Source organism: Amblyraja radiata, chromosome 32, assembly GCF_010909765.2.
Source record: "Amblyraja radiata isolate CabotCenter1 chromosome 32, sAmbRad1.1.pri, whole genome shotgun sequence".
In the NCBI taxonomy this organism is placed as follows: domain Eukaryota; kingdom Metazoa; phylum Chordata; class Chondrichthyes; order Rajiformes; family Rajidae; genus Amblyraja; species Amblyraja radiata.
Genome location: NC_045987.1, coordinates 6,398,204 through 6,418,522, shown reverse-complemented (window position 1 = coordinate 6,418,522; position 20,319 = coordinate 6,398,204). Strand labels below are relative to the sequence as shown.

General features: G+C 45.6%; 1 protein-coding gene across 2 annotated transcripts in view; it reads right to left on the bottom strand.

The window, feature by feature from the left end:
• Positions 1–1,931: 1,931 nt before the first annotated feature.
• wdr5 (WD repeat domain 5) overlaps positions 1,932–20,319 on the bottom strand; it is a 34,749-nt gene continuing 16,361 nt past the window's right edge. For both annotated transcript variants that reach the window (XM_033049166.1, XM_033049167.1), the window contains exons 6-15: positions 18,866–18,955; positions 18,248–18,337; positions 15,983–16,066; positions 15,068–15,123; positions 13,111–13,157; positions 12,081–12,156; positions 11,313–11,346; positions 9,418–9,492; positions 6,889–6,976; positions 1,932–4,088 (exon numbers count right to left, since the gene is read on the bottom strand). In XM_033049166.1, coding sequence (XP_032905057.1) covers positions 3,988–4,088; positions 6,889–6,976; positions 9,418–9,492; positions 11,313–11,346; positions 12,081–12,156; positions 13,111–13,157; positions 15,068–15,123; positions 15,983–16,066; positions 18,248–18,337; positions 18,866–18,955 — 741 coding nt within the window. In that variant the 3' untranslated portion in view covers positions 1,932–3,987. The remainder of the gene's footprint in view (positions 4,089–6,888; positions 6,977–9,417; positions 9,493–11,312; positions 11,347–12,080; positions 12,157–13,110; positions 13,158–15,067; positions 15,124–15,982; positions 16,067–18,247; positions 18,338–18,865; positions 18,956–20,319) is intronic.

Genomic DNA, 20,319 nt, shown 5'->3' with positions numbered 1-20,319 from the left:
AAATAGGTGACGCTTTGGGTCGAGACCCTTCTTCAGACTGATGTGGAGGTGGGCGGGAAGAAGAAAGGAAGAGGCAGAGACAGTGGGCTGTGGGAGAGCTGGGAAGGGGAGGGGAAGGAGGGAGAAAGCAAGGACTACCTGAAATTGGAGAAGTCAATGTTCATACCGCTGGTCCTCCAATTTGCGGTGGGATTCACTCTGGCCATCATTTTAGTTTGGTTTATTGTCCTGTTGCATGCTATCCACTCATAACCCCAGGGAGGAGGAGGAGGAGGAGCCAGCTGGGAGAGGTATCATCCGCTCAATAATCTTTAGGTACCATGGCAGGATCCCTCAACGTGAATAGGAGGAACGAGAACCTCACTCCTTCAACTCCCAGAAAAATAATTGGTGGAGATTTGCAGAACGGGGCGCTGAGCTATTCTCAGCTGCTCTACAAAACTTGCATGAACTTTAGAAAAGTACATCACAGGAAAAGGCCCTTCGGCCCACTATGTCTGTGCTGAACACAACTGAGTTTAGTTCATTGTTACGCGCACTGAGGTACAGTGAAAAGCTTTCTGTTGGGTGCTATCCAGTCAGCAGAAAGACTATACATGATTACAATCCAACCGTCCACACTGTACAGATATCGGATAAAGGGAATAGCATTTAGTGCAAGATAAAGTCCGATTATAGATGGTGAGGTCTCCAATGAGGTAGATATTAGCTCAGTACGCTGTCCAGTTGATCATCGCCCATCACTGAACTCAAATAATGTAGGTGTTGGAAACCAATTATATCAGCCCAAACTATTTAGTTCCCCAAAATATTGTACAAAGTTCGGCCTTCTTAAACTCTTGTCAATCTACTGAATGTTAAATTATGTTCCAAATTCAGTTAGTCCAAGATATTATCTAGGACGGTGAAATTCATTTTTGTGTACAATGCAACAAAGGTATCACTATACACAAGTAGGCAGATAATATTAGATAAGTATCTCAGATACAGTCCAACTATATAGCAGTAGTGCACTGAGTCAGTGCAGTCGCCAGTTTGGTGCCATTTTCAAGTCCCAGTTGTTGTAGATGCAGGGATCTCGATCTGACCATGAAGGTCTGTTGTCCTGGTGGCGTTGCTGGGTCGGCCCGACCCAGCGTAGCCGTTGGTGGCCTCCGCCGCTGTAGACTACGTGTGGTCCACACGCTCGGCCTCTTGGAGCGGCGCCCGGTCCAACCGAGCCGCAGGGTCTCGAGCAGCCCACTCCACCATCGATACAGTGCACTGCCTCCCGCAGCCAGTCCTCCAACCGGCTCCTTCCACTCTGGGCGGGTGAGCTTGGTCTCCCGGGTGTGTTCCCGGTCCATGGCGCAGTGCCCTCGATCCTGCCGGGTGGGTCTTCCACCCATGGCAGCCGGGTCTCCGGGTGAGTTCCTAGTCCGCGCCGCAGGGTCCTTGATCTGCAGCGGGCGAGTTGGGCCGACCAGGTGGGCATGTCCCCGGTCTCCAGCGGACAGGTAGGGCCCCATCAGGTGGGACTTACCAGTACCATACCACACAGGTAGCAACGTTACACCTCAATACTTGTCACCCATGCTACAGAGACTGCCCCGCACTGATTCAGATCCCCGGTGTAGAGAGACGGCAACATCCACCACTGAAGCCCTTTGAGAGTCAAGGCCAATCCATTGAGCAGCGCCACAATGGGATTTGCATGCACCAGTATCACACTATCTAAGGTCACCTTGGTTGCACAGGTATTTTTGTCAAAAGGTATTTTGGACAAAAATACCTGTGCAGCCAAGGTGACCTTAGATAGTCATCTGAAGGCCCCATTGGGATTAATTTGGCCATTATGCAAGGGTGGGTGAATTTCACACATAGAACACAGTTCACAATCTGATCCCAGTTGCTGTTTCACTGCTAACTGGTTAAAATAATACAAAAGCGAGTTTTATGTTCAAACCTCTTGTATTAACAGGGAATCAAGGGGAAATTACACCAACACCTCAGAGCTGGATGGACTCGACCCCAGCATTCCAGGAGAGATCATCACAACTGCAACACTATTCACAGGTAATGGAAAGATTTCCACAGTGCCTACTTAGTACTGTCGTCAATTCAAACTAAAAATATTAAAAGATACTGGCTCCACAAAATCATGAGGTTCTGTAGGCCGTGACCAGGAAAATCTGTCCGCCGGTGGTCAGAGGAAAACATGGGAGGGGAGGGAGGGAGGGGGAGAGAATTTCAGCTCCAATCTCCGTACAACTCTTCCATCTTCCACGTCACTCCCGACATCACCTTGCTTGAAGCTCCGTCAGTTTCCAGCAGTTAGCAGGGCCCTACAGCTACCAGCCATGGCTCTGCCATGTTGCTTTATCCAAGGAGCTCAGACAAGGAAGATCCAAGTCCCAAACCTGGTCTGTAGCTTCAGCTGATGCCCAATAGTGATTTGCGTTGGCGAATGAAGGATCTGCTCAGGATCACGGACCCCGGCTGATTTTAACCCCCCCCCCCCCCCCCCCCCCCCCTTGTCGTGCCAAGTGGCATTAAGACCACGGGTGAGCCTTACCTGCTATAAACCAGGGCAGGTGGGGTGAACCTGGTGCGTGCTGTCTCACACAGCCCCACAATACGAGGCGTAATCACTCGCACCACCCTACGCAGACCTGCAATGCAAAACATCCGATGCCAGTGTGCCTCCTGTTCAAGTACACCTTCAGGAGTGCTCGCTTATAAGAATGCTTTCTCTCAATTTGGGTCTGTGCAATGGAGATAGAATCACTATTATCCGCCCTTATTCCAGAAATGAAATTTAGAACACTATCAAATCCAATCCCTTCAATGTTCATTGCCCCAGGTAAAGCCTACTTCGATTTCATGGCACCTAGCATAAGGGAGGCAGGTGAGGGGAGAGAACCAGGAGTATGTCCAAAGTCACAAGGAACAATCATCTTCGACACTGCTTTGAAATTGTGATGCATTGGAAGAGTGAGGGACTTATAACTCTGCTCCTCCCAGCTTTCTGCAACACACAGCACTGCAGATGATCAATATTATGTATGGGGAGGGGGGAGGGAGTGGGGAATGATACCAGCACGCAATCTCGCCAGAGCTGTATCTCTCAAAACCCTCTGGCGAGGAGAGTTAGGAATCCCAATGGAGACCATTATAGCACCAATCCTAAAATAGCTCCCCCACCGACCATGCCCAGTATAGCTGGCAGCACTGCCTATAATGCTGTGTTGGCTTGAGTACCACCAGGAACATTCTGCTTGAAGGTTAGCCGGAAGGGCACAATTGCCAACTTGAATCTTTCTGGATGGTACTACCACCTGATCTGGGAGAAGAGATGGCCAATACAGACTCCTGCAGCAGGACCCTCCAAGGTCCCAAGGCCAGAGACAGTGAGTGCTCATTATAAGTGGTATGTTAGTTCAGGGTCAAGGCCATAGAAGCACTTGAGGTAAAGGCAGGGAATTGAGGAGGGCAAGAGGAAAGGGCAATGGCAGACAATCGAATACCACGAGATACACAAGAGGAGGAATTTTAAAGACAAATAAAAAGAGAGTTGACTGGCTAACTTTAAAACACAGCCAACCGCCAACAGCATGTTTATATATAAAAAAAAACATTCCACTACCAACTAAACCCACTAATTAAAAGATAATTTTCACAAGAATGGACAGGGGGATAAAGTCACAAGTGATTTGGTCACAAAAAAAAAAATCTTTAGACGGGGGAGTTTGTGAGAGTGCGTTTCTGCGCACACGAGGGTGTGGTTTAAGCATACAATAACTCGATAAGTGTTACGAGTCCGCAGTAAAAATGGGATCTGTTCCGACACTGCCGCAGGGTCTGTAATGCTGGGTCACCAGTTTGAGCAGGGACTGCACAGTCTCAGACGTCAAGACTACCAGGGGCCTGTCTCTGTGTCCAGGCAGGCAGGCAGGCGGGCAGGCAGGGACAGGGCACAGTTCTCTCGGTGGTAATGCTGCTTGCTCTCTAACAGTCACTTCTCCACAATTTGATCGTCTTGTCGTTCTCCAGCGCCGCCGACGCGATGATGTTCTCTGTTGGGTGACAGGCCGTGGAGATCACAACGTCTGCAACAGAAGAGGACACGGTGAAGCAGACCCCCAGAAGTGGGACGGTGGATAGGGAGGAGATTGGGGGAGAGAAGGAATGATTCCTTCAAGAATAGGCACCAGTGAATTTAAAGAGACGTTCGTCAAAACAGAATGGACAGAGAAATTCTGGAGGTCAGGTCAAGAGATGGTTGATGTTTCAGGTTGAGACTTTTGGGTTAACATATGTTAAGTGTTTGTCGGCACTGGGCCTTTACTCACTAGGGTTTAGAAGGATGAGGGGGTACATTGAAACTTACCAAATAGTGAAAGACCCAGATAGAGTGGACGTGAAGAGGATGCTTCCACTAGTGGGAGAGTCTAGGACCAGAGACCATAGCCTCAGGATAGAACATATCTTTAGAAAGGAGATGATGGAGGAATTTATTTCGTCAGAGTGTGGTGAATCTGTGGAATTCATTGCCACAAAAGGCTGTGGAGGCCAAGTTAATGGATATTTTTAAGGTGGATATTGATTGGCCCCTGGTTATTTAAGGGTGTCAAGAGTTATGGGGAGACATCAGGAGAATTGTGATGAGAGGTAGAGATAGATCAACCCTGATTGAATGGCAGAGTAGACTTGATGGGCCGAATGGACTAATTTGGCTCCTACAACTTATGAATTGATGCGAGTCTACATCAGGTTTGAGAGTGTAAAGGAGAGATCGGCAGTATAAAGAGAGGAGGGGGGGACGATTGAGGCAGGAGTTGACAAATGATAGATGGTTCCAGGAGAAGAGGGGTTGATGGGCAGATGCCAGAGTCAGGTGGGGGAAGCGACAGAGGCTGGCAGATAGTTAGGGGAGGCAACAAAGGGCTGCAGACTATAGACTCTGATATAGAAAGTGCTTTGTAGAACCAGATGAGGGAGGGATGCTGTGCAGATGGGAACAGAGGGGGTGGGGGGAAAAGAGCAGGCACACAACCGCACACTCTAAGGAATGATGCTAATCTCAAGTCAGAGCTGTGTGTTTAGGGGCTTTGGGTTGAGGACATTATGTTCCAGAATGAAGGAGCTATCAATGTCCAGAACATGAGGCCGAGCCCGAATTAGCACAGGGAAATTCAGGAACGATGCCACGAAAAATGCATTGCATAATGGGTTTTACCATTTATAATCTCGGTGCTTCTGAGTAGACGGCCTAGCCCAGACATGGGAATCAAGCATGATGTTAATGGGATCTCATTAACCAGTCACACAATGGAGCTGCTGCCTCAATGACAAATAGTGGCTCGAGCCAAATCCTGACCTCCATTGCAATCTACAAAGTCTTAACTGGCGAATGTAAATAACCCATAGTATAGGGAAGTGGTAGAATCTGGAGGGAGTGGATGGCAACGTAGGAAGAATTAAATGGAATTAGTGCAAATAGGTGGATGATGGCAAATGGCCAGTTTACTCGCTGTGGCTCCAAAGTGACATTCAGAATAACTGAAAGACTGGAGAATGCACCAATGATAGATATAATGTACACAAAACCCCCACAACACTTTGTGTAGCTCAAAGCTAAGTCTTCATTTAGGTCAATATTATAACATCACTGGCTGATGCAAGAGCAATCCAGGTATAATGGAATTTTGTGGCAAAGTCAGCCAGTAAAGCATGTTACAAAACACGTGTTAAAATTCCACATCAGTATTACGCTGACCACAACTACAGCACAAGACACACTCTGACCCCGCCTGCTCCCTTCAGTGCGAGACCAGTTCCCTTTCCTACATCTAAGAATGCGATTAGCGATGCATCCTCAAATGTTCAATTCCAACCTCATCTTTGTGCATTTTTATTCCTTTAACCAACTGATTTCATAAGTAATATGAGCAGAATTAGGCCATTCGGCCCATCAAGTCTACTCCGTCGTTCAATCAAGGCTGATCTATGTTCCCCAACCCCATTCTCCTACCTCATTCTCAACCCCATAACCTCGGACACCCACATCAATCAAGTATCTATCTCTGCCGTAAAAATATCCATTGACTTGGCCTCCACAACCTTCTGTGGCAATGAATCCCACAGATTTACCACCTTCTGACTAAACAAATTCCTCTTCATCTCATTGAAACATCCTCTCCACATCCACTCTTTCCAGGCCTATCACTAGTCTGTAAGTTTCAGCGAGGTCTCCGCTCATCCAAAACAGAGGGAGAGGGGGAGGGAGAGGGAGAACAAATGAGGACCCGATGTGGGATGCATTGTAACTTTGTCAGCGACTCTTTGCATACACTGGGTATGCAAACCAAAAAGAATTACTGTGACTTATAACATGTGACAAAGCATTAATTTACAAGACCAAATGGAAAGTTATTTTTCATCTTAAGGGACTGGAATACAATGGGGGAAACCTACAGTGCTGCCGCTACCCCTAGTTGGACCCCATAAAGAGCACTGTATTTAGTTATGGGGACTGAGATTCAGTGACAATGTGCAGAATTTAGAAGGACACGAGTTAAATGAGTTGAGATTAAGAAGGTTACCTTTGAGAATGTGATTCATTGACTAGGCTTCTATTGTTTGGTACAAGTGACCTCTTTGGTATTGAAGTTGGAAGGATTTGATGTGGTGCAGAACAAGGAAGAATGGCATTAAACAGATGTGCAAAGGCTGCCTCAAGAAGAATGTTATCTCATAAAAAGTAGTGCAAATCTGAAAATACTGTACACGCACTCCAACAGTAAATAAAGACCGAGGCTGCATATCTAACTGTTTCACCCAATGAGTGGAGCGTTCATGTTGAGACATCTACACAGCCAGCCCAGGCAGGGGTTCCCAGTTGCTCACCTGTATGCCCCTGTAACTTCTGCACAATCTCCTTTGTCTGAAGATTCCAGATATAAACAAAATTGTCTTCAGATCCTGAAACGATCCACTTCAAAAAGAAAGAAAAATATTACTTATCAAATAATTGGGGAAAAAATTACAGGCGGAGACGGCTTGGGAACAAACCATTCACTTTTTTAAAAGTTTAGAGATACAGCATGAAAACAGGCCCTTCAGCCCACCGAGTCGGCACCGACCAGCTATCCCGCACACTGAGACTATCCTACACACACTAGGGACAATTTACATTTATACCAAGCCAATTAACCTACAAACCTGTACGTCTTTGGAGTGTGGGAGGAAACCAAAGATCTCGGGAGAAAACCCACGCGGTTGCCGTGAGAACGTACAAACTCTGTACAGACAGCACCTGTAAACAGGATTGAACCCGGGTCTCTGATGCAGTAAGGCAGCAACCCTACCGCTGCGCCACCATGCCGCCAACTGGCCTGTATATGTTTACGTTCCACAAGAGCCATCTCCCATTGATTTCATTCATTTCATTTAATTCCTTGTCCCAAATCTTGTTTCCCCCTTAAATGCATTTGTTATTCATTGCAAATACTATGAGTAGGTTTGGCATTCTCACCACTCGCCCATAAAGAATTCAGAGTTCCTCATTGATTCAAGTCACAATTCCCCTTTGTGAATAAGATTAAAACTAAAACTAAAGACCATGCCCTCTTGGAAAATCGTAAACTCAAGCTGACGGGCTGGCCCAGACCCATTGCCAATCTGCACATTGTTATCCAGTTCAGTTTATTGTCACGTGTACCGAGGTACAGTGAAATGCTTTTGTTCCGTGCTATCCAGTCAGCAGAAAGAAAACACATGATTACAATCGAGCCATTCACAGTGTACAGATACATGATAAGGGGATAACGTTTAGTGCATAATAAAGTCTGATCAAAGATAGTCGGAGGGTCACCAATGAGGTAGATAGTAGTTCAGGACTGCTCTCTTGTTGTGGTAGGATGGTTCATTTGCCTGATAACAGCTGGAAAGAACTGCCCCTGAATCTGGAGGTGTGTGTTTTCACACTTCTATACCTTTTGCCCGAAGGGAGAGGGGGGGAAGAGGGAGTGGCCGGGGTGCATCTCGTCCTTGATTATGCTGCTGGCCTTGCCAAGGTAGCATGAAGTATAAAATGGAGTGAATGGAAGGGAGGTTGGTTTGTGTGATGGTCTGGTCTCCATCCACAATTTGCTGCAATTTCTTGCGATCTTGGATGGAGCTGTTCCCAAACCAAGTTGCAATGCATCCCGATAAAATGCTTTCTACGGTACATCTGTAGAGGTTGGTGAGAGTTGTCGGGGACATGCCAAACTTCCTAAGCCTTCTAAGGAAATAGAGGCGCTCAGTTCAGTTACAGTTTAGTCGATTGTCACGTGCATCAAGGTACAGTGAAAAACATTTGTTGCATACTAATCAGTCAGCAGAAAGACAATACATGATTACAATCGATCCATTTACAGTGTGTAGATACACGATAAGGGAATAACGTTCAGTGCAAGGTAAAGTTAGCAAAGTCCGATCAAGGATAGTCCGAGGGTCATCAAAGATGTGGATAATAGTTCAAGCCCGCTCTCTGGTTGTGGTAGGATAATTCAGTTGCCTGATAACAGCTGGGAAGAAACTGTCCCTGAATCTGGTGGTGTGTGTTTTCACACTTCTATACCTTTTGCCTGATGGGAGAGGGGAGAAGAGGGGATGGCCAGGGTGCAACTCGTCGTAGGGTGGTCCAGGAGCAACAACCAAGGACAGTCATACAGTGAACGTCCAAACCCATTGACAGACTTATCCTTGTTCATAACTGATGGTGCCAGATCCAAGGGCATTGCCAGGCATGGTTCCTCAGTTCACTAACCCAGTTCATTTGGAGTATTTTAGAAATAACAACCCAGACTCCAGCAGACAGCCAAAGGTTTCAGGGGAGGAAGAGCAAAGAGGGAACTACAGCCCCACCACAACGTCTCGCCAATGGCCCTGCATACATGTCAAAATAAAACATGCAGGCGGAGGAACTGCAGAAGCTGGTTTAAATCGAAGATAGACACAAAAAGCTGGAGTAACTCAGCGGGACAGGCAGCATCTCTGGAGGGAAGGAATGGGTGACGTTTCGGGCCAAGACTGATCGGTCTGAAGAAGGGTCTCCCATTCCTTCTCTCCAGAGATGCTGCCTGTCCCACTGAGTTATTGTCAAAATAAAACAACACGCTTGAAATAATCACGAAGTCATGAATAGTCATTGGGCACAGAAACAGTTAACATGGGCTCGGTCGACAATTTATTACAATTACATCACGGCAGAATGAAAAGAATTCTTCAGCACTGCAATAAACGCTGGCTGAAGCTGACCCCAATGGGTCCTGCAATCACAATTAAATTATAGGGAACTGTAGCACACTAGAGTCCTGAAATAAAAGCTGTGCTATGACAGAGCAAAACGTAACCACAGACCTGCAAACAATAGCAAAAAGTTGATCTTACCTTCCCACCGGTAACAGAGAAGTTGGCAAATATGCAGTACTTCTCATTTTTATGGCATGTGTAAGTCTTTAAACACTGCAACACAATATTAACACAGTCATCCATCTCAACCAGTAACAAACATAATCAGCTAGTATCAGCTAAAGGCAGTGCACAATGGCTAGTTAACAATCATTTTATTTATAAATATAATGTATGAAAATTGTCAAAATAACATATGTAGGAAGGAACTACAGGTTCTTAAGTTAGACTCAAAAAGCTGGAGTAACCGAGCGGGTTAGGCAGCATCCCTGGAGAAATGGAACAGGTGACGTTACTGGCCTCCCCTGACTCTCAGTCTGAAGGGTCTCGACCCAAAACACCCCGTTACTTTTCTCCAGAGATGCTTCCTGAGCCGCTTAGTTACTCCAGCTTTTTGTGTCTGTCTTCATTGTCCAAATAACATGTATTTACAGAGACAGACACAGGCATTCGTGCTCCAGAGTATCTTGCATCAAGGATACGGGATGCACCGCAGATGCCTTCTTGGTGCTGCCACATAAACCAAGGCCCCAACTGCCCGAACCCTGAGGTAGGAACATGGTGGAGCAGGTCGCCATTTAGAAACAATTAAAAAAAATGTAGGCAAGTGGCTCCTCCTTGTGGTCTGAGTGATAAAATTATTTTTAAATTAATAGTGTAAAAAGAGGCCTTCCCTTCTTGCATATGTTTTGTTAAAAAGCTGTTCCAATTGCTGCACTCCTCCTGCCTTCTCCTCATGAACCTACTTGAGTTCTTTCCTTATACTCATCAAAATTCTCTTTTTAAAGTCACAACCACATCTGGCACCTCTGCTTTCTGTTATCAGAACGCAAAAACTTCATTAAAAAAGTCCCTGTCTTTGTTTTTTAAACTTTGTTTCTTAAATTCCAATCCAGAGTTGTGAAGACCAGGCAAGGGTCAGGTTCCATCTCCTAACAGTGGAGCGCAAAGCAGGAAAGGGAAAAGTTGGTGGAAAACTACTCATAACATGTGATCTGTCCATTCCTGTCAGAAAACACAAGAAACCAAACAACAGACAGGATGTGCACAGGGCACGTTCACCAATCTATCCTGACGTTCAGCACCCAGGGGTAACTGTGTGAGAAACCTGGACCCCAGTGAGGGTCAGTGTGTGTGTGTGTGTGTGTGGGACCTGTACCCCAGTGTGTGTGTGTGGGACCCGTACCCCAGTGTGTGTGTGTGTGTGTGTGTGTGTGTGGGACCTGTACGTGTGCGTGCGTGTGGGACCTGTACCCCAGTGTGTGTGGGTGTGTGTGTGTGTGGGACCCGTACCCCAATGTGTGTGGGTGTGTGTGTGTGTGGGACCCGTACCCCAGTGTGTGTGTGTGGGACCCGTACCCCAGTGTGTGTGTGTGTGTGTGTGTGTGTGGGACCCGTACCCCAGTGAGGGCGAGGGTGTGTGTGTGTGACGCGTGTGTGTGTGTGTGTGACGTGCGCATGTGTGTGTGTGTGTGTGTGTGTGTGTGTGTGTGGGACCCGTACCCCAGTGGGGGTGAGGGTGTGTGTGTGTGTGACGCGTGTGTGTGTGTGTGTGACGTGCGCATGTGTGTGTGTGTGTGTGTGTGTGTGTGTGTGTGTGTGTGTGTGTCCCATACCCCAGTTGCAGTCATCACCCTTGCAATTCATATTCTGGTCAAAATGCTCACGGAACCCACGTGTCTCTCCAATTCAGTGCCAAAAAGAACCAGTATTCCACATATTAATCTCCATGGGATCAGTATCCCTTCAATGTACCATTGCAGAGTCCATTTGTCGTGGGGGTTACACTCCAGTACCACAAGATCATGCACACTGCAGAATGTGAAGAGTAAAGTAAGCGAACTAGTCAGAAAATACAAAAGTGGAATATGTACCTTTCCTTTACTGTAGTCCCAAAGTTTCAGAGTGCTGGAAAAAATAGACATTTATTTTAGAAATGAGTGTCAATGAAACTGGTCCCATTCCCCAATCCCTAGTCATTGCCATTGTTGCTTGAACATGATCTGTCTAGGTTACTATATCACTGGGAATTGCTTGCCCAACACCATGCAACTCATTAAGTTAAAGTCAAACACATCCAGAATAGCCCCCTGCCCCCGGTGCAGGCAGGCTTGCATAGTTTACTCTGCAATGCCTTTACACAACCTCAACAGGAGCCCCACTTCAAATAGGAGGCCACCCAGACACAGACCCTTCCTCCCAGTCAGTGTTACTGAGTCCACAAGGAAAGGGAGCAGGGCACAAGGCCAACCAATTGTAAGAGTCTACTTGGGCCAATGGGCCCCCTTTTACTGTGTCAAACCGCTTACTCGGGTAGTCCCAGTTTGTGTTCCAGCTGGGTGTTATCTAGGTGGTAGGTCAGGGGATGGCATGAGACTTTGGAGAAGATACATGCAGCTATTTTGATCCCTTCCTTACTGCATCAGATCTCCTCTCCTCAGAGTGCAGAGGTTAGAATGAGCTGGCACTCCCAGGAACAGGATCATACTGTAGCTCCCAACTGAAATGGGAAGGCTGCCAGTGTCATGGGACAATGCATGGGGAAGATGACTTTCGCTTGCTTTAGTAACCAGCAGAACTTTTGGTGGCAATAAACGAGACCAGTGGCAGATTCTTTGCATGTTTGATCAGAGCCTCCTTACTTGTCAAGTGTTGCTGCCAAAATGTATTTTCCATTTGGGGAGAATTTCACAAAAGACACAGGAGGATTATCATCATCTGTTGAAAGAAACACAGTTAGTTTGCACTTAAGAAAGCCCAGGACAACCCGAGGCTGTGAAATTAAGTGAAATGATTCATGAACATGCTCCCGTGAAACGGCAACATTTAGCAGTGTGCATAGAGATACAACACATCCCCGAGCTTCCATTAATGATGACACTCTCTGGTGTGCATCAGAGCCCTGCAGAACAGAGAGGATTTCTGGCTCCTCTCCTTGGCCCAAATAGAGTTATTCAAACATGTCAAGAGTATTGTAGTGTAAGGAAGAGATGATAATTTTTGGGGGTAAGGACAGAATTTATTTGGTTGGAGTTGTGGAACAAAAAAGGGGACAAGCAAATTACTGGTGATATTTTAGTTTAGTGATACAGTGTGGAATCAGGCCCTTTGGCCCACCAAGTCCACACTGACCAGCAACCCCTCTCCCCTTGCACAGTAGCACTATCCTACACACTAGGGACAATTTACAATTTTTACAAAAGAAAATTAAACTACAAACCTGCACGTCTTTGGAGTGTGGGAGGAAACCAGAGGACCCAGGGAAAACCCAAATAGATGGGAGAAAATCCAAGAACTTATGGGACCTCCAAATAAAGGGAGTGAAAGAAAGAGCAAATCTATGGGGTAAACTACTGTGACTGAAGAATGTTGGTTCATGGACTCTTCAGGTACCCAAGTATCAACAGGGAAAATATTGGAAGCACATGGAAAAGAGAGGGAGGAATTTGTTAGAAGCAATCAGGAGAACATTATTACTCAGTATCTTCTTGGTTGAACTAAGGAATAGGCATTGCTGGATCCAGTGCGGGGAAAGACGAATAGCAAGTGGCCTCTATGAAACGATCATTATTCTTTTGTTGGGGAAACTTTTTTTCAATCTCTTATCTCGCCAGAGATGCAGTTTTTTCGGTATTGGATCCCACTATCTCATTAGGCTTGACAATCACTTACCAATCAGTGTTTTAAGGCATTGCCCTGATGCAGTGTCCCAAATTCGGCTGCAAAAACAGAGACAACCATTTAATGACAATCTTTAACATAAGTGTATCCTTTCCTTCAGGTGTTGACCAACATTTTCATTTTGGCCAGTTAATGTCTCATGTAGGAATATGGGACTTCAGAGGTTCTTGTAAGAGAAACTACACGAGGCACATACTGGCTAATTAAGCGAAGAACCCAAAGGAAAGTTTTATATTAAAAAAAATAATGACCTTTTGTGATGTGAAAGAGAGTTGGATGCAAATTCAAAAATGTTTGAACTGGATAGACATTGATATTGGGGACGGGCAGATGGAAACTTTGATGCTCTGGGGAAAGTGGAGGTTGTTGAAGTATTTAGATAACTCCATCAAAGAACAAGACATACCACGTGGGTTCTACCTGTGCGGAAAGTAATTAAAGATTCTGAGAGACTTTGAGAAAATTATTTTGAACTAGTAAAAGTTTAAGAGAAAAAACAGTAATCTTTGTTTTGAAAAGGAGTTGGATGCAAATTCAAAAAAATTTTGAATGCTAAACACTGATTAGACTTCTTTTACTTTAGAAATACAGTGCAGAAACAGGCCCTTCGGCCCACTGGCAATCACCCTGTACACTAATGCTATCTGTGGAATTCTCTGCCTCAGAGGGCAGTGGAGGCAGGTTCCCTGGCTGCTTTCAAGAGAGAGCTAGAAAGGGCTCTTAAAAATAGCGGAGTCAGGGGATATGGGGAGAAGGCAGGAATGGGGTACTGATTGGGGATGACCAGCCATGATCACATTGAATGGCGGTGCTGGCTCGAAGGGTGGAATGGCCTACTCCTGCACCTATTGTCTATCCTAGACACCAAAGACAATTTTACCAAAACCAATTACCCTACAAACCTGAATGTCTTTGGAGTACAGTAGGAAACCGGATCACCTGGAGAAAACTCACACGTTCACCGGGAGAACGTACAAACTGCATACAGACAGCACCCGGACTCAGGATGGAACCTGGGTCTCTGGCACTCTACCGCTGCGCCGCCGTGCTGCCCTGATATTAGGGGAACCGGGGCGGATGAAAAACTTTGAAGCTCTGGGGAAAGTGAAGGTTGTGGAGTTAATTAGATAACTATTTAAGGATAAGAGGAAAGTCTTTTAGGACCGAGATGAGAAAATCATTTTTTACACAGAGAGTGGTGAATCTGTGGAATTCTCTGCCACTGAAGGTAGTTGAGGCCAGTTCATTGGCTATATTTAAGAGGGAGTTAGATGTGGCCCTTGTAGCTAAAGGGATCAGGGGGTATGGAGGGAAGCCAGGTATGGGATACTGAGTTGGATGATCAGCCATGATCATATTGAATGGCGGTGCAGGCTTGAAGGGCCGAATGGCCTACTCCTGCACCTATTTTCTATGTTTCTATCAAAGAGCACAACGTGCAAAGTGGGATCCCCCTGTGCTGGAACATTTTAGAGATTATGTAAGACTCTGATAAATGATTTAAAATTAATTCTGCATTCAATTGGAAGCTTCAACTCTGAACAAGCTGCACAACCTGAAACAGTCCAGGGCTCTGCATGCTTGTCTTTGTGCAGATGCTGGTTTACATTGAAGATAGACACAAAGTGCTGGAGTAACCCAGCGGGTCAGGAGAATCTTTTTTCCTCCAGTGATGTTGCCTGACCCGCTGAGTTACTCCAGCACTTTGTGTCTATCCTTGCTGTAAATATCCCTTGGTGCTGCTTGCGAGGCAACTGTCCTCAAAGCTGGGGTATAAACTGTAACTACGCTTTGCTAACACTCCATTACCCATATAGTCGATGAGCTGTGGAAAATGGCTTACAACTGCATGTTACTTCTTCACCCTTTTATGGTGACATCGACAGCATATGTTTCTGATCAGTAAGCAAAATGTTTTACCGGGCAAAATTCAGAAAGTAACACTTACCACAGGCCATCGTAACTACTGGAGACAATGAGGGATCCATCTCTGTTAAAATGTACCTAAGAGGATGAATTCAACATACATCAGTCATATAAACAGCTGAGAGAACATCACTATGCAACATGAATTTACACAAGGCGATTCCGCATCTACACACCTCCCCCCAACAATGTGCACTTTATGAGAGAGTAAATCTGTGCTGTGGGATAGGTGATGCTATAAACGTGGATTTTCCACAACAGAATTTATAAACAAGAGAATTAAAACTACTGATGAAGTTATGATGTATTTATCCAGCCACTGGTATCGTCAAAGTTAAAGCATGCAGTTCAGGTGGCAAATGTGTTTTGTGGTCATAGATTATAGATTCAGAGCAATGTTCCCGAGGATGTGGTATTGGAGTTAAGAACAGGGTCAGATATTTATGTTTTTCATTTGGTGAAAAGATAATTTAACGTTAGCTTTTTTGGATTAAGGAATGGACTACGATGGGGTAAACTGGGAAAAAGAATAGTTATCTGGCTGTGGACCTGTTGATAAGGGGGGGAAATAAATTAAAGACATTGAGGTGGAGAATCTGGAGAAATTACTTTGCATGTTGCTGGACTGCAATACTTTGCCACAGGAATGAGCAATTGAATCTTTCCATATAACCATGTATGTAAATATTCATTTGCCTCACCCTAACTATAAAGAAACACAGCTCCGAGAACACAGGGCGGGAAAAGGAGTGTGGAAAACAGGAGGTGGGATTGGGAAGTTTGGGATTGCTGCAAGCTGGAGATACAGAAGACTGAAGATGCTGGAACAAAAAAATATATATGGTGGAGGAACAAGCAGCAATCCCAAACCAGCAATAGTCAGTTTCTGGTTTAAATCAGCTCCCTCTGTGAGTAGGTATGAGGCATCAACACTTACAGCAGATACAGGGTCAGAATGGGCTGGCAGGGTCTTCAGGCACTTCCCAGTCTTCACGTCCCAGATTCGTACACTCTCATCAAACTTGCAAAACAAAAGTCAAATCAAAGATCAGCCAAGAACCGCAAATTAAGCAGCCGATTAGTTGTTTTAGAGTCATAGATTCCTCCAGCACAGAAACAGGCCCTTCACCCCAGCTCACCCATGCCAACCAAAATGCCTCATTGTTGCCAGTATTTGCCCCGTATCCCTCTAAATCTTTCCTATCCATGTAATAATAATAATACATTTTATTTGTGGGGCCTTTCAAAAGTCTCAAGGACACCTTACAGAATTTAACAAGAGTAAAAAACATATAATCGGAGTAAAATAAATAATAAAGACATCACCAATACACAAATTAAAGACAGAATTCGATCCAAAGACAAAAAAATCAAGAACACAATGTGAAGAGAGAGCAGCGGCAGCTAAACCGCGCCAGCGTACACTCTCCCTTCCGACAGCCATCTTGGACACAGACTAACATAATCACTTACACACAAAAATCATCCCCCCACAATGGTTACCACTGTGGGGGAAGGCACAATGTCCAGTCCCCATCCCCAGTTCTCCCAAAGTCAGGCCATGTACATGTTTTTTAAATTCTGTTATTGTACCTGCCTCGACTAAATCATCTAACAGCTCGTTCCACATACCCACCGCCCACTTTGCGAAAAATTGGTCACACGGGTTCATCTTTTCTCTCTCATCTTAAACCAGAGAGCAGTGCTGAACTACTATCTACTTCATTGGTGACCCTCAGACTATCCTTGATCGGACTTTGCTCGCTTAACCTTGCACTAAACGTTATTCCCTTATACATGTATACACAGTAATGGCTCGATGGTAATCTTGTATTGTCTTTCTGCTGATTGGATAACACGCAACAAAAGCTTTTCACTGTACCTCAGTACACGTGACAATAAACTAAACTAAACTGAATCATTTGGATTCCCTAACCCTGGGTAAAAGGCTCTGCATTCATCCTATCTATTCCCCTCATGAGTTTATACGCCGCTATGAGATCACCACTTCACCTCTTGCAGTTCAAGGAATACCTGCCCAATCTCTCCCTGTAACTCAGGCCCTCAAGTCCTGGCAGCATCCTCGTAAATCTTCTCTGCACTCTTTTCAGCTTAATAACATATTTTCTATAGCAGGGTGACCAACAGTGAACACAATGGTCCAAACGCAGCCTTATCAACGTCTTGTACAACTAACATTAAGTTCCAACTTCTATACACAATGCACTGACTGATGAAGACCATTCTACCAAAAGCCTTCTTCATCAATCTACCTCCGGTGACACAACTGTGTACCTGTACTGCTCGATTGTACTGCTCCATAGCACTCCCCTATCATTCACTGTGAAGACCCACTAATACTGCTAAGTTGTTTTGGTCCTACAGCATTCTCTACACTGAACCTGGACAATCAACTGCACTTCATCATTAAGAATCAGTTTTGGTTAAGCTGGCAGCCCAGTATATAAATGTTTCCCATTGGATGGAAGTCCCCCAGCCACAGTACTGAATATGTACTGTACTGTCAGAGGAAGACGGCTGAAAGACTAAGGTACTCTCAGAAGTGACAGCATTTGAAGGAAACAGTAAATGAATAAGAAATTTAAAGACCCCACAGTATTTTTCCATTTGAACAGCTGGGGAAAGTTTGAGATAATGGATGGTTAGACTTTGGACTTTACATGAAGGAAGTGAAATTTAAAATCAAATGGCTGCCAAATTAAGAGGCAAGTGTAAATGACATGGGTAACAATGGGTAAACAGGACCATTACATAATTACTGAGAGGCCCAGTAAGGGTCGATGCCGAGGAACCCCACGCCTCAGGGAGGGTCAGTAAAGTGGGACCCCGTGCCCTGCGAGGGACAATGACCGATGGGCCCCATGCCCCAGTGCCGAAGAAACTCACACTGCAGTGAGGGTCAGTGCATCCACCGGGCAACCTCGCCCCAGTGAGGGTCAGTGAAGTGGGCCCCCATGCCCAACGAGGGTCCGTGCCTGATGGGCCCCATGCCACAGTGCGGGTCAGTGCCGAGGACCTTTTATGAGAAACAAGAGCCATACCACTTATACCCCCGGCACGGGTCCTGCTTCCACGGACAATAACTACGTCCTCAACAGTCTGGTGCAATGCACGTACATCCTTAGTTTCACTCTCAAAACAGCAAGAAAAAAAAAGTCAACATTTCGAGCCAGCTACTCACCGATCCTGAAACAATCAGGTTTGACTGAGGGTTGAAATTACAGCAGAAAACATAGTTACTGTGGCCCTTCAGCGTCTTCAAGCATTTTCCCTGAAATCATAGTCAATTCAAACAGAAAATTCAGAATTATAAAGTACATGTCATAAACCAAGTCCAAAACACTCCTCAGCCAAATAAAGTTCATTTTCCCACAGTCCATGCTTTTTTGCAGTGCCCCATTTGGACACATTTCAATGCTCCAAACAGCAATGTGAAAATGGGCAGAATCTCCAATTCAATTAGTTTGGATGAGGAATGAACAATGGCTTGGAGTTTTGGGGAACTTTCTCAGATTTAATACACAAGACTAAATTCATCCTGAAGGCAGTCTCCCCGGCGGCTTGGAGCCCCGGCTTCCGACTGGCACGGTGTACCAGCGAACCCCTCTTTAGCAGTTCACACGGCTGTCGTCGCGGGTCACGTTTGTAGCCCCTGGGGATGGCGTTTTCTTCGGGTCACCGCCCACCCACTGCTCGCTTTAGCCCCAGGATGACCAGTGAAGCCTAACCTCCCGCTGGCCCTGCAGTCTTTACGCTGGTGACAACCCCAGTCCCTGTGATAAGCACCGATTTTTCTTACCGAGTTCACGTCCCATATTTTAAGGGTTTTGTCATCTGAAGCCGATACAAGCAGGTTTGAATCTGTGGACCAGGCAACATCCGAGATTCCCTATTTCAAAGCAGAATAAGGGAGCATGAGCACTGAAAAAGCAGTTTATATCTCTGAAGACAACAGAGCACCACAATGACAAGAGTACAACAATATCTTTAAGCTCACTCCCCCACTGCCACATTCATAATAGGTTCATCTGCCGCTTTTTAGAATTTAGAGATACAGTGCGGAAACAGGCCCTTCAACTCACCGAGTCCACGTCGACCAGTGATCACATCGCACTGGGGACAATTTACTATTTTTACTGAAGCCAATTAACCTGCAAACTTGTATGTCTATGGAGTGTGGGAGGAAACCAGAGCACCCGGAGAAAACCCACACAGTCACAGGGAGAACGTACAAACTCCATGGACATCACCCACAGTCAGGATTGAACCTGGGTCTCTGACGCTGTAAGGCAGCAACTCTACCACTGCGCCATCCATTTTGCAGACAAACTGGAGGTCATCCCATGGGATAGCCTAAACCAGTTTGGCAGGGTGCTGAAATGAAACTTATGACTGGCTTAAATGGGTTGAGTGCATGACCACAAATGCGTCTGGCATGGCACGCAAGGTAGACACAAAATGCTGGAGTAACTCCGCGGGTTTGACCCGCCGAGTTACTCCTGCATTTTGCGACTACCTTCGATTTTACCAGCATCTGCAGTTCTTTCTTTCACATAGCAAGCAAGGCTGTAGCACAAGTGGAATCCTGATATAGTGGCAATATATCATAAATCAAACATATGCGCAAACTAGAGATTAATATGCCTGGCATTCGGGAAATATAGGGAAGAAATAAAAATCAGGACATCATTGAATTGATTCAAGTTAAATGTGAACCATGTGTACAATGCATAGCTGCATCAATGCTACTCACGTCACCATTATAACGTAGGTATACAAAAATGCTGGAGAAACTCAGCGGGTGCAGCAGCATCTATGGAGCGAAGGAAATAGGCAACGTTTCGGGCCGAAACGTTGCCTATTTCCTTCGCTCCATAGATGCTGCGTTTCTCCAGCATTTTTGTGTACCTTCGATTTTCCAGCATCTGCAGTTCCTTCCTAAACACCATTATAACGTAGCCTGTTTGTATCAGCTGGTCAGAGTAACACAGAAGTTTGGTCCCCAAAATTGTGCTGAGCCTCAAGCACTCAATGTTATATCAATGTTACACTAAACCCACTAATCTTGACATTCTTGTCAATTCCCCACAGATTCTCTCACTCAGCAACACACTGGGACCATTTACACACAGTGGACAATTAATTTACCAAGTCACATGTCTTCAGCATGTGGGAGGAAGCTTACACGGTCACAGAGACAATGTCCAAACTCCAGCACCAGAGGTCAGGATTGAATGCAGATCGCTGGAGCTG